Here is a 15,133-nt window from a genome sequence, read left to right as displayed (position 1 = left end):
GTTTAAGAGTGAATGGGTTTTAAGCCTTTTTCATAGAAGTGACTTTATGCTTGGGAGGAGGAGGGATTATGTGACTTATAAATAAGAATGTGTGTGTAAATAAATGGTTAATATAAATACTGCGTCTGCATCTGGCACTTTAAAGGAATATTGCTGTTACTAACTAGATTGGTCCAATGAATGCAACTGGAAGTTTAACAGATTTTAATTAATGTGTACTGGTTTAAGCTAAGCAAGTTCACAACCATACACTTTTTTTAAAGTGGGTTCTTAAATGCTCCATCTACTTGAGTGGTGTTAGCATCTGTAAGAAATAAGTACAAACTAGTCAATTAGTACTACAAGTAATTGCTTATGTCAGTTTCTCATCTATTTCCATGTATCTGTGACATTCTGCAAAACATGTCTTACCTGCTTATCCTTTATTGCCTCTTTGGTTCCACAGATATAAATGATGAGAAATCCCTATTGCTGTCTTGATTCCTCTTCATTTTTAAGTTTTCTGTTATTTTAAGAGTTGCTCTTTTTTGTAGTGATTGGTTATCTTTTATGCTGGTTTTGGCTTTTGTTGTCAACTTTATTGGAGCAGGACGTTTTCTAGAACTGACGGAGAAAGGAGTAAAAGTCTTGGCCCAGGATGTTCTGGGCTGATTTTAGAGATGCAAGTTTCGCCTTACTGTACCATCTGTCTTAGGTTTGAAATCTCTATCTAGGTCAGACAATTACTGCATCTGAAAGTAAAATCCCAATTGCCGCACTGTTCTGTTGAAAGTGTTCTGCTGGCAGACAAAGAAATAAAAAAGATTCTGCTTTGGGGCATTTCCTGTATCCCTTGAATTTTTATAAAAGCTTGAGTCATGCAACATAGTTTGGCTGTCACTCCACCTTTCCCTACTTCACTAATGATAGTTACTTGGTTCTGGTAAAGTGCTACCAGCCTGAGATAGCTACTTTGCCAAGGTAAGTACAGGGAAGTGGCTTTTTTTTTCTTCTTTTTCTTTTTTTTTCTTTTCTTTTTCTTTTTTTCTTTTTTTTTTAAATATTGTAGTAGAAATAGTACAACAAGACTTACTTGTATTGTTCGATATAAAAACATGTCTATTTGGTATAGACATACGTTTTGTGGCAAGTCATAAGAATTTTATTCACTCCCAATACTTGTCAATTTTTTTCGGCTACAAATTGCTGTGAAGACTTCATTTCTCATGCGCAAAGCTTAAAGCTACAGAACTGGTGAGAGATTGTCTTTATTAGTCAATCCCCTTATATGTATAGCAACTCTTTCCCAATTCACTATCTAAAAGTGCGTTCATGAAAGTGTCAGTAGCCATTAGCCTTATAAATGGCAAGGCACTCAACACAAAAGAAGGGGAAATGTATAGAGAATCCTGAAGAAGTAAAAGCCATCTAAGGATAATCGTAATTCTTACTGGCTGTATAATCATGCTCTGCCTACTGCCTCAAAGTAGGAAGCAAAAGCATTTAGTTCCTTGTATCTCTTGCACTGTGAAAATTTCAGGAAAGAAGGGATGAGGGGGAACCAGTGGCCTTAGGGGTCCTTTCCAAAAGACTCTGGAGTAGTATGTGTTTTCACAGCAGTAACTGAGTATTGTTCTCCTGTTAATGGTAGTTACAGTTCAGTCTAAGCTACTGGAAGTCCAGCCTTTTTCCTGGTTTATCCCTATATATGTGTATATATATCTCTCTCTATCTCTTTATGGGATTCTCTTAAAGGTGCCTTTCAGTAGAAAGTGCAATAGCGTGGTATACATCTTGAATATGGAAGAATCAAGAGTGATTTTAGCTATAAAATCCATTTGAAGCTCACCAGTCTTTGCCACTGTGGTAAGCCCCAGCCCTGTTGCTTGCTTAATCCTCTGCAGCAGGATGGGGGAGAGAATCAGAAGGAAAAAAAGCGAGAGGGAGAGGGAAATACCTTGTGGTTCACTTAATAAGTGAAGGGGGTGGTGGGGAAGCAGTCACTTGCCATTGGCAGACTGATGCCCAGCCAGTCCTCAAGCAATGGCTGCTGTGGAGAAACTTTCGGTCAGTTAGGGTCAGCTGTCCCCTTGCAACCTCTTGCCCACCGCCTTGACAGGGTACAACTGCTGTTCAGCAAAAGCTAAACACTGGTGTGTTATCAGCACTGTTTGGGTCACAACTCTGAAAGCAGCAGATGGGCTGCTATGCAGAAAAATTAACTCCGTCCCAGCCAAACCCAGTGCAACCATGTTCTGCTTCTTTTTCCCTACTAATACCTGAAGCAGGTGAGTTTAAGAGGTAAGTGTCAGAAATGGATTCACTATTTTCCATTAGGCCAAACTGCCTGTTGGTGTTAGATATGTACCAAAAGGTTTAACTTGGATTCTGAGAAGGATTCCAATAAGGTTTTATGAAAACAGTTGTTACGCTGTAAAATTAACTTACTGCTTAGAGTAACAACAGACTGTTTAGTGGTTACTTTTTAATTATTTTCTTTTTTTTTTATTGTAGATTTATCTAAGGCAGCAAGATAAAACAGCTAGTATTAATCAAAATGTTCGCATCGCCAAGATGTCTCTCATTGACCTGGCAGGATCTGAACGTGCCAGCGCAACAAGTGCCAAGGGGGCTCGTTTTAGAGAAGGAACAAATATTAACCGCTCCCTGCTAGCTCTTGGAAATGTCATTAATGCCTTGGCAAACCCAAAGGTATGTGCTGCTTTCACCTCCTAGTGTTGTGGAAACATTTTTAAAAATGGTAATTATTAAATGTGTCACTAGCTCTATATATCATATCTGCTTTGACTCTTACTGTATCTTTGGAATTTATTCCTGGGATATCCTAACGGAATATATTTAAAAAATGTATACTTAAGGTATGTGTAGAGTCATTCTAATTTAAAAAAAAAAAAAAAGTCTCTGTAAACTTTGAGGAGAGAAAAAAAAAAAACCACCTGCCTCATCTTTTCAGTTGCTGAATCATCTGATGCAACTTCAGTTTTGCCACATTAGCACCAGTGCTGAAATTAACTTCTACCTGAAAGAGAAACAACTCTTTTTTTTTTTTATGTATCCTTATGTATTTCACTTCTGCTGATGCTGATGTTGGAACCAGCATCCCTTTGACTGCCTTAAGTCAAAGGCTTGTTTAAATGAACTACAGGAAGTTTTTTGTCTGTGTAAGAATATTGGAGGAAGACATCTTGGGTTTTGTTGCTTAGGCTTAGAATAGAAATGCTAAGGCTTTAAACAGGTTTAACTGCTTTTGATTTTGCCTTGTTATAGGCTAGTCATAGAGGTGAATAAGTTTTGTTTCTGTCCTGCAATCAGGAAGCCTAGGATTCATATAGCTTTAATTAGAAAGGTTCTTGCCCTCCAGTTATATATGTACGCTGCTCTTGGTCTTACACTGCTCCTGCATATTAACAAAAAAATGGGGTTTTTTTCAGTGTTAATGAAGTATATTTTTATGGTTCAGTCATTTAATAAAACATAGATGCTTTTTAATTTCCTGCAGGAACTAAAATTATAATACCAGGGCTCGTGTACGGCATTGAAAACAATGGTCTTCCTATGATATTCCTTGTAAGCTCTTCTTGCTGCCTGCAGAGTGAGAAGGGGCATTCTGGCTGTGGATGATAGGGGGAGTTGATATCCTACCACAGCTTCTGTCTGTGCTGTAGATAGCTACTTCAGTATCTTATTATCTGGTCTAGCAAAATTCCCCTGTTTACCCATTTGTTTAAAGAATAAATATCTTTTAAGGTAACTCCAGAGTATATATTATTCACTTCTGAAATGTAACCCTGTTAAAGCCTGAAGTCCAGGAAAGCTCTCATTGAGTAATGAGATTACATTGTTGATACTTCTCACATCATCATTTTCCTTTAAGATTTTTCTTATGGGTTTCCACCATCATCTCTGTGATAGCTGAATGAAAGACAGTCCCGATGGGAGAGAGTTCTCAAAAATAGTGTGCAGCTCCCTAAGGATAGTGTCAAAGATGAATGTACCTGCTTTTCTTACTCACCTTTTTCAAAATCAAGCGTATGTAGAGAAGCTTGCATGAGTAAATAAATAGCTTGACAAGGACAAAGATTTTTCCAGAGGTTTATGCCCTTTAATCTTAGGGAAGGAGACTTTTATAGGAGAAAACAACACCTATCCAAAGTTGTTCTTTTGTGCTGTTCCACACACACACCCACACCCTGGTCACAGTAGTGAATTAGTCTCCTGATCTGGCTCATCCACTCAGGGGAAGGAGTGGGGACAGTTACATGGGAGAATGATAAAACCTCCTGAACTTTTGCCAAAGCAAAGTCCGTTGCCTACAGCTACACCCTTTTTGTCCTTCTGGTCAGCTAGCAATTTCCCCCTTCAAATATGCCAGGGGAAAATGATCAGAGCTTTTAATTCCCTTCCTGGTGCCACATCTTCTTATCACCATCTTGTTGGAGTGGGAGGCAGAATTTAGAATCTGTACCATTGACATACGTAAGATTCTTCATGTTGACTTATTTGGTGTGGGATTGTGGTCCTAGTAACGTAACTTTGTACTGTGAGATGAAGATTCTGTAGATGTGATTGAAAAAAAGCTTCACAAAGCAGACTTTAGTTTGCCTGGAAAGGTTGTGGGGTCTCCATCCTTGGAGATATTGAAAACTCAGCTGGGCATAGTTGAGCTTGCTCTAGCTGACCCTGCTTTAAGCAGAAGGATTGGACTAGATGATCTTGAGAGGTCCTTCCCAACCTCGATTATTCTGTGAACTGAAAGTAGTTTAATGTTGCCTACCTTTCTGTGAGTTGCCCACATCACAAAAATAGTTGTTATGTATCCAGACATCAGAAAGTAACCTGGCTGATACATGTGTTATAAAGGTATTAAACAGTTCCAAGAGATTTAAAACTGTTTGAGATGTATATGTACTTTGAGGGAAAATTACTTATCTCAAAGAAAATTTCCAAGGCTGTTTGTCAGGTTTTGTGGCATTCGTGAAATTCTAAGCAGGCTTCTAGACAGGTGATTATTTAAAATACAGTTGACTAATCCATAAACATGCTATAACTCTCTTTCTAGAGCAAGAAACAGCACATTCCATATCGAAATAGCAAGCTTACTCGTTTATTGAAAGATTCTCTTGGAGGAAATTGCCGAACAATAATGATAGCTGCTGTCAGTCCGTCTTCTATGTTCTATGATGATACATATAATACTCTTAAGTATGCAAATCGAGCAAAGGATATAAAGTCTTCTGTGAGTATCTTGGTATTTATTGATCTTTTGCCAAAGTATAATAATATAGTATTAAAAGAAGCAGAGTTATTTCTTTTAGAGGATTATAATCTCCTTCATTTTTGTCCCAAAATTTTGTTCAGTTACCTCTTCTTTCTTACAGTCAACTCTTCATCATCTGAGTGATAGATGTGGTAGATACAGAGACAGTAGAGCTGACTAGTTCTGGCCTAAAAGCAACATGGCTTCATTAATGGGATTATGCTGCCAGTTTGAAAGAGTTTGTTTTGTGAGCCTCAAATTTTGAAATAGTCTTCAGCTGGTAGAATTCACAGCCAGTTTCAGGACCTTATTATTACATTCTCAGAACTGTGAAGAATATTAAAGAAATGTCTAAGCAGTTGTACAAGAGCCAGTCCAGGTTTGTTACAGGTAGAATTCAGCTGGAGCCAAGAAAAGGTTGTGAGATTACATTGATAAATGAAAAGCTACTGGGGTGTCCTGCCTTCTGCTCTCTATTGTCCAGATTATTCTGATTTTTTTTTCTCATAATCCTTTGTATCGCAGCGCCTAACTTATTTTATGGGGTTGACTGTAGTTTGCATTTGTTGCATACTTAAAGATAGTTTTTATAATAAAATGCACAAAATAGACATTAAATAGTAAAACCAGCTGAATAAATGCAAAATGTGATTGCACAAGTAAATGTATTCAGTTTTTGCATGGGTATGCAACAGATTATTGCAAAAGCTGAGAGTCATGTTTTTGTTGTGCAAGTCAGGATTGTATTCGTCCCTTTCCCCATAATATAGTGCAAGTGTAATTATCTAGTACTTATACAGTGTATTTATTATGCAGGAAAACATGAAGGAGCCTTCTTAAATTCTAACTTGTTTCTGTTTTGTTTTTTTAACAGTTGAAGAGCAATGTTGTTAGTTTGGACAGTCACATAAGCCAGTATGTTAAAGTTTGCAATGAACAAAAGAAAGAGGTATGTCAAAATCTATTGTTAAAAGTTTCAAAGATTGTTATAACTTTGAATTCAAAAAAATGTTCACGGGATTGAACCTATAAGGCAATATTGTCCTAATTCTCCCGTATAGTGTTTTGAAGTAAGAAAGATGTTTTGTATTCTAAGAGGAATATCACCTACTGCCATTTGTAAAGCTTTTCAAGACATAAGCACAGAATGACAGGTTTAAAAAAAAAACAAAACAAAAAAAAACCCCAAAAACCTATATGCCAACTAAAAGGTACCTTTTTTGATTTAGATCCTAATGTTGAAAGAGAAACTGAGAGAATATGAAGAAAAGCAAGCAAGCATTCCTGAAAATCATAATGCAGCAGTTCTTTCAAACAACCAGCAAGTGGAAATACAAAGGTAAATTAATCACGTTATGATATTGCTTCAAAACTGGAGTTTGCATAACTTGTAAAAGCATTTGTAAAACAAACTTACTCTTTTCAATATTGGTTTCCTCGTTTTTAACATTGCTTTACTTAAACTAGGTGTGGCTTTACATAGCTTATCACTTCTTTTCAGAACAACTTGGTGGTGGATTTAAAACAAAACAAATATTGTGTGCTTGAGGAAGTATCCTGATATTAACCTTCTAGGCAAATTATTCAGTAAAACACTGCAAGATAACCATGTACTCCGATCCTCAAGAAGCTGACATAACTCACTCTGACATCTTAATTTACATCAGTGGTGAAGGTCTTGCATCTACAGTTACTTTCTTATGAAGTATTTACTAAATTGACAGAAGTGCAGCAATGTCGGTATTCTGTGGATTATATTTATTCCCATCAAATTTTCATTAGAACTGCTCATATCAAGAGTGTTTATGATAAGAAACTGAATCTTACTAAAAGTTACGATCAGTGTGCATGTGGTTTTTAAAATGCTTTTGTGCTCGGTTTTTTAAAGCTTATCAATAGCTTCATTACTGTAATGAAGATATTTCATGGGAAAGTCAAGTATTTTTGTCCCAAGGCTATGAATGTTATTCTGTGTTAACATGCAGATTAAATTCTACCATTAATAACACAAAAGATTTTAGGACAAGTGTTCTCCTAGGAAACTCCAGAGCTCTGTAGGGCTAAGAAGTTCTTTTCTACTACCAAAAGCTAAAGTTTTTGGAGAAAAATAACAACCATCTTTAGTCTTGGTTGTTTGAAGTACCATGTTGTAAAGTAGGTTTTCAGAAAAACAAATCAAATGTAAATTTTATAAATTTCTTATCCTATTTTGAGACAATATTTTGCAAAATTGCTATGACTTGATTTTAAGTCACCTTGACTTTTCAGATCTGATTTCTATTGTTGTTCTTGTGTTATTGGAAGGATCCCCATGTGAGAGCACTATCCTTCAGAAATTGAGTGCACGTGTGTGTGTACGCGTATGTGCGCACACACATGCAGTGGCAGATAAAAATGAAATAGTGATTGTGAAAGGTTTAGTAGCAAAAATATTCAGTGCAAATCAGTATTTGTGGGAGGTACAGGGCTGGGATATGGTCATTCACTAAGGTGTTACCAGGAAGAACACTGAAAAATTGGTGAAAGTCCAGAGATGAAAAATAACTGCCAGCCAGACAATCAACTAAAAATTCATCAAATCAAAATACAGCAAAAAAGCCAAGCAAACAAACAAAGCAACTAAATAGCCAAACAACTGGTCTGTATGTGAGCTGAACAATAACCTAACGATAGAAATGGAATGATAAATGTAACTAAATAGAGTGGTGTTATATTTGAGTGTTATGTAATAAAGAAATACAATACAGTTAAGAAAGGGGGGGAAAGTTGAACATAATAGCAACAAAAGCTTCCTGATAGATCTGCCTATGGAACAGTCTTACTTGGAGGATGATAGAAGTCCATCTCACAGGACTTTTAATACTAGGCAGAGTCCTTTAATAACAGGAGGGGAAAAAAAAAGTTGCTCTGGTAGGAAGCTTACCTTCATAACCCCAAAAATGTGAAAATGTCTTACAAGTAAGAGAAAGTTACTATAATTTTAAAGTTATATTATCAATAAACTGGTGAAGATCTAAACTTTTAAAATTGAGATGACATGTTTTGGAGAGAGGGACAGTAGAATATTTAGAAGGCTCTTTTTTAATAACTCTAGGAACATGTTACCAAATAGAAATTGACTCTCTCTTGCATTATACAAAAATTCCAAAACTGTACTCTATGTTCTAATGGTGGTGTTTCTCTTCTCAGCCCAGTTTAGTTGTTTTAGTAATCGGGGGGGGCAGGAAACGACACATGCACAGGGCAGGAAGGAGCATATGAATGCTAGCTTTCCTCAAAGCTAATTAAGAAGGTCATTTTTGTGAGTAGACAGAATGTAGTTTGCATAAATGACAGCAGCTGCCGCTACCGCTGGCCGATACTACTTCGGCAGTATCCTTCCTGCAAGGTTTGAAAGAAGCAAGAACTTGAAGTTCTTCCCACAAAAAGTTTAATTTATGTTTGTAGGTTCCTTACTTTCTATTGCTTTTGTATTTCTTGGTCTCTCTTCGTGGTGATGTTCCTGTCATTTTTTTCTGATGTGACAGTCTCTCATGAGAGCACACAAAAAGTAACAAATTAAGATGTGATGTATGAATTTGTTGCAGAAGTCAATCTATTCCATAAGAAGGTTAGGTTTTGGTGTGAAAGTCTTTCTGGATCTGTCTCTGCATATCTCATTACATATTTCTGAGAATTATTTGCCTAGGTTTATTCAGTTAACTTTTTTTTTTTATTGGCCCTTTGAATGTGGTATTTTTTAACCTGGAAAACCTTCTGAAGCAAAAGTAAAAACCCATTCAAAGCAAAACGCTCTCTAACTGAGGTTCATTTTACTGGCATTCCAGAGGTTTCAGTAAACCTCTCATTCAGGTTATTTAAATTTAATTTTCAAAAGAAGTGTAGGTTTCTAAGTCATGTTGATAGTTCTGACAGTTTTCCTGCATATTTTTGCACTCTAGGTCTTTAAGGTTAATTTAATTCCCTGTGATTTGCCGTTTATTTCATTCTATGTGTGTGGGAAGAATCAGTCAAGGGCAAGGTCTGTAAAATGTCTTTTCAAAATGCTGGACATATTCTATGCCAAGATTTCTTTGCCAAGAATGTTTGTTCGGGTTTTAATATTCTGGAATATCCATAGAGACACATGTAAGCTTACCCCATTCCCTCTAGATATCAGCAATAAAGTGGATGTTGCATTCTCTTCTTCTTCATGAGGATCCTGTCAGGTTCATCCTACTGATGGTGTGGGTGATTAGTTCATTTGCCCCCCCCCCCACCCCCCATTCATTTACAGGTCTTGAAGATATTCTGCTTCTCCCTTCCATTTGGGACAGGGTAGAGAGCCTTATCCACAGTCTTGTGTTTCAGTCTTGTGTGGCTTTTACTTCACTTTTACCTGGAAGAGATTCACTGATTACACCACTTGCTTCTTCAAATGCAAAGATCATTCCTGCTCCCTCTGTTGTCTAAATCTTGGAGATGCATTGTCTGCCAGCCCTTCGAGTCTTGAGCTTGTTGAGGTAAACAGTGGACACTGGCTTTGGAACTACCACCGACAGGTCCACGAGCAATTTGAGACTAGTTAGTCCAGAGAGTTCATACCCGGCATATGCCTACAGGATTAGTTTGTTATTTTTAAGTGAAGAAGAGAGGGTAAAGATAACTCCATAAGAACAGAATTGTGCTTACCAAAAGAGTGAATCCAGCTCAAGGAAGGAGCTTTGCAAAGGCTTCTATACTTGATGCTATATTTGGGACATTGATGATTTTAAGTACACAAAGAGTTGATTTACCAGTAATAGTTCCTCACAGTCACTGTACATACAATCAGAATCTGTGGCCTCTCTTAAGTTATGCCCAGGGTTTTACTGTGAGGGAAATTGAGAGGGACAATTCACCTTCATTTCTTATTGCTGTGTTTCCCAGGCAGCTGGGAGGAACCATGTTTCTATGGATACTATGGAAGAAAAAAAATTCTCTAACCAGTTGTGCAGTAGATAGTATAATAGTGCAAATTGCATAGATAGTAACAGTGTAGGATAAGAGCTCTGATACTCTGCAGCTGACTATTTTATTCCTTAAAGAAATATTATTTCTACATTACATGTGTGTTTAGTACACATTTTTACCTAGATCGATAGCATTCTCTGGACACTTTTATGTAAAACTGTTGAATTTCTAAAACTGCAGAGAAGAACCCTTTTGTTAATTCTGTTTGTTTTTTTAAATGAGAGTAATGAAACACCAGAATAAAAGACTAGGAGTTATTCAAACTCTAGAGACTGAAATGGAAAGGCTACTTCTGAAACACACTGGCAAGAAGTCAATTACATGTCAAGAATGTCTCTTCAACTTGCTCTCTCATTGAACCTATGTGTTATTTTATAGTATTTTTATGGTATTTAATTTTATGGTCTTTTATACACTGTATAACAACCTCAAATGTTGCATTTCTTTAGAATGCATGTTAAACTGTGCTTTTATTCTTACGTAAAGTTCTAACAAGTCAATAGGATGTTATGAAATGGCTGGTATACAAGGTTGGTCGTTATTGAGATATACAGTATCTTTTGGGCTATTCTATACTGCATTTTCAATATTCAGGAGTAAAGTGAAAAAGTACCACCACTGAAAGTTATATTGCAACGTGGTAATGCTTCCAGGCTTTCTCCTTATCCTTGTTATTCTGATTTGCATTGCAGGCTAGGGGTGAGCAGATTTTGAGGCTATTTAAACATTGGTCTCCTTGGAATAACTGTTAAGTACCTTCTATCACTAGTTTGTTTCCCCCCCCCCCCCCCCCCCATTAGCCAAGTATGTGTTAAAACATTGTGGATCTTCTGATTTTTGTCGTCCATTAGTGATTAAAATTGTACAACAGAACTTCAGAGAAAGTGAGCAACTGAAGTCTCTTGTGGTTTCCCTTTTTTGAGAGAGAGATAGCAGGTTTTTTGAAGGAGACCTTGTATGTCTATGGCAACAGTAGTCTGATCTGTTTAATAAATTGGTAGCATAAGTAGAGAACATAGGTATTTAGTACCTTTTGGAGGTAGAGGTAAGACATGTGAAGAAGTTGCAGATGTCTTTCTTTTGAATCCCAGTGTCATCTTCATAAATACAAGGTTTATTTTTAGTGACCCCTGCCTGCAAAATTTCACATCCCATTTCCAGTTCAAGTACATAAAATCTTTACTTATGTACTGACACTTTATTTAGTGCTCATCTACAACAGGCCTTACTTTTTTCCTCCTAATTTTTTTATATTTATTTTATTAACTTGGAATTTAAAGTTCTCCTTGTAAAGGAGATGGTCATAAAAAAAGTCATCAGTAAGCAATCAGTTATTTATCCTTTGGTTCTAATAGATACCAAGAAATCCTTAAAAATGTGTTTGCAAACCGTGAGGAAATCAGAAAAGAATACCTCAAGGTGGAAATGCGCTTGAAAGAAAACGCGCTGAAGACATATTACCAGAAACAATGTCATGAACAAATTCAACTGATGTGCTCTGAAGAAAGAGTAGAAAAGGTGAGTTTTCTGTAATGTAATACAAGATAGCATCTCTCTTCATTTTGCTGTACTAATGTATGAATTTTGCTTAAGTAATTATATAATTTAGTTAATGCTTAAATATTTAATTAAAATGGGACACAGTGATTATCACTCGGATAAGTAGTAGTATTGCCAGGTGTGCTATTTTTTTCCACACAGCACAGAAAACTGTTGATGTGCTTATTGATGCTAATTGTGAAAACTTTTCAACTTGTCCTTATGTAGGCTTGATGTCATAGTTACTTAAGACCTGGCTAGACTTAGGAGACTCGTGATGTTCTTGTCCAAAACCAAAGCATGTTACCGTATGTATGGTACAGCCATTGAAGCTGTTATCAAGCGGAGAAATCCATTTGTGTTTCATAAGGAAAAGCATGGACTTTGTGCTAAACAAGACAGATTCTTATCATTGATGTTTTCAGTTGTCACCAGGAAAATGTTTGGATAGCTGCATAAGGACAGAGTCATGTGAACTAAAATAATTACATTTAGTTGCCCCAAATTTTAAGAGAAGAATCTGGGGGCTAAGTATGAACAATTGTTGTTGTGCAGCATTAACTGCTTGTGTCTTTCTAGAAGAATCAAAAAACAAGTAAGCATGGTTAAATAGTATCTTAATTTTTCTGATAAAAGTCAGCTTAAAGAAATATATGTTTTATGTAGATATGAAGTTGAGGGTGGGGCTGATTTTGCTTAGTCACAGTAACAATCTGTATTTGGCTGAAAGTGATAGTTTACCATATGACTATTTTTTTCCCCAGTGATTCACATGAAATTTGGTCCTTAGATAAATGTCAAAGTGAAAATATATCACACATTTTTGCTTGTCATTAATGAAGATATTTCAAGTGACTAATGTGTTCTAGAATTCTCTTTTATGCCATAGAAGCTCCAAAGAAATATTTTCTATCTGTGCCATACTTTTACATACTGCTTACAATGGAGTATAGCTGTATGTCTATTCATAATGAGGAGTTATACCTTCGTACACTCTATTTCATAGTTTTATGAGCTGATTTAACTTATTTTGAATGTTAGCAGTGTTGCAATCAAATGTTGGTTTTGCCATTAGTTAACTTATAGATGTGATTTACTAAGGGTCAAGTCACTGTCCTATAAGTATGATGCCTTACTTATTAAGGCATGTAAGTCACTGTAATGGTAAAATTAAATGTCCTTTTGTGACTACTTTGGAACAAATTGGTTTTTAATTTGGAATCCAGTCATTTGATTACCAAAGTGACTGCTCACATTTCCCTTGTGCACTATAATGCTTCTTGTATCTTTACACATTTGCTATTTTCCTGAATACCTCTGGGTTTTCTCTCTGTAAGATACACTGTTTGGCCACAAGGTTATTTCTGAAATACTGATTTTTAAGGGAAAAGTTTTACTTTATAAAGTATTTTGTCATTTTACACTTAATTGTCTGTGCTCAGTAACTAGATATAATAATGATTTTAGGTATGTTAACACGAAGCAAATGATATCTATACTTTAACAACCCCAGTTTGAACACTTTAATTCAAAACAATGATTTTGGAAAGAAGGAAAAAAAACTTACGTATCAGTTTAGGTTACCTTAATCTCTGTTTTTACAAATGCTTTCTTGTTGCAAAAAATTTATCACAGTTTATCTTGTGAAATTCAGTCCATCCTGGATCAAGGATAAAACATTCCCATTTTCCACATAACTGCCCCTGTCTCCAGCTTTTTTAGAACTTGGATGCTGCCCATTTAAAGGGCCTGTTTACATCCTCCTGTCTAATGCCCGTTCCTCCACTTGTTACCTGTTTTTCTGTATCTGTGTTGTTTTCCTGTTGCATGCTAGGTATTGGCTGCAGCAGTGTTGGCCAGGAAAGCTTTGTGCCAATAGAACATGTGTAGAGCATTCCTCTTTGTATGGAAACAAAACGTTAGTATGTGCCCCTGTGTTATCGTTACTTTTAACTATCTTGCTGAGTTCGAAGAAGTCTATTCAGTTTTGACCTACTTTATCTTGAAGGTTTCTGCATCAGTCATGGAATCTGTTTTACAATTTTTTTTTTTTTTACTTTTTTTTATTAAGACACAGCAAAAAACTGCTGGTACTTTGATAGGCTTTAAAAAAATATATTAGATTAAAAATCAATTCTCCATTTCTGATTGCCACTTTAACATTATTTTTACTCTTTGGAAAAGGAGCATATTCCTGGTAGGCAGTCCATTTATCTTGGTTTCAGTTTTTCTGCTTACTGCAATTGCCCATGCTGGGTCCAAAAATGCCTGTTGAACATGTCCCAGTTCTTCAGCCCAGGAGGGATGATTTCTTCTATATATCTTGTGATTTTTTTATTATTTTTTTTTTTCCCAATTACAAAACAGAGTAGCAACCAGGTATCTTGCCTAGGACTACTTGTGTTCCAGAGGCTGTGTACAGCTAGCACACATAACCATATTTTTTTCTATTGTAGCACATTGATGTAACATGTCCTTTCTTCCTGGGAACCTATGGAATGGGTTCATCAAATGGTGGGATATTGTTAGTACACCGCCTTCAATCCTAATACCTCTCCTGCACTGTGTAAATGCTGAAATATGCAAAACAATGCATTTGAATTTCTCTGCTTCAGCAGTCCTGAAAGCTCTTCCCTAGTCTCACTGGTCAGAGGGAACCAGTGATCATTGCGAATTTTAGTCTGACAGTTAACTCTTCCTCCTGGTACTTTCCCCAAGGAGCTGGTCAAAGTGACTTTGTCTTCTCAGGATCCTCTGTCATCTTAGCAGATAGGACACTCGAAAGTGAAAGCAAAGTGAAATTCTGGCCAGAATATAGTCTTTTGACCTGGTAAGTTGCCTGGAGCACACATGTAGTTCAGGTGTCTTTCTCATGCTGGTTCTGTGTTCTGCACGCCATGTGTTGAAGTAAGCATTTTGAAAAGTCAGCTTAAGAAATGCAATCTGCATCTCTCCACGTACTGTACTGTTCCTGCTTTCTACAGTATGTTCACCAGTTAGAGCCATTTCTACTTTGTGCAACATTAGAGAGGTACATTCAGAGTTTCTTACGACGTTTTGTAATAGAACTAATTTGGCCTGCTCTTCTAAATATGTAGATTTATTCTAATTGAAGTTTTCATTTAGAGTGTTCATTCTGGAATGTATGAGCGTAGAGATTTAGGTTATAGTTTTTAAAAACTAACTCGGTTCTGTATGTTTTTTGTTGAGTGTAGCAATATACTTCAAATACTTGTGGGTTTTTGGTGTGTTTGTTTTTTTTTTTTAACTAACTAAAGTTTAGGCATAGCTGAACTCTGAACTATATCTAAAATTAATGTTCTCTATGACTAATTGAGTCAGTGA

The 15,133-nt window shown here is 36.3% G+C and overlaps 1 protein-coding gene across 2 annotated transcripts in view; it reads left to right on the top strand.

The window, feature by feature from the left end:
* KIF18A (kinesin family member 18A) overlaps positions 1-15,133 on the top strand; it is a 48,342-nt gene that overhangs the window by 7,815 nt on the left and 25,394 nt on the right. For both annotated transcript variants that reach the window (XM_087743543.1, XM_087743553.1), the window contains exons 6-10: positions 2,494-2,691; positions 5,060-5,236; positions 6,132-6,206; positions 6,487-6,596; positions 11,605-11,767. In XM_087743543.1, coding sequence (XP_087599669.1) covers positions 2,494-2,691; positions 5,060-5,236; positions 6,132-6,206; positions 6,487-6,596; positions 11,605-11,767 — 723 coding nt within the window. The remainder of the gene's footprint in view (positions 1-2,493; positions 2,692-5,059; positions 5,237-6,131; positions 6,207-6,486; positions 6,597-11,604; positions 11,768-15,133) is intronic.

This window comes from Nipponia nippon, unplaced genomic scaffold, assembly GCF_047370975.1.
Source record: "Nipponia nippon isolate SJK-2023a ecotype South Korea unplaced genomic scaffold, ASM4737097v1 scaffold_10, whole genome shotgun sequence".
Lineage (NCBI taxonomy): Eukaryota > Metazoa > Chordata > Aves > Pelecaniformes > Threskiornithidae > Nipponia > Nipponia nippon.
Note: the sequence above shows the minus strand (reverse complement) of the source record. Positions and strands in the feature narration are given on the sequence as shown.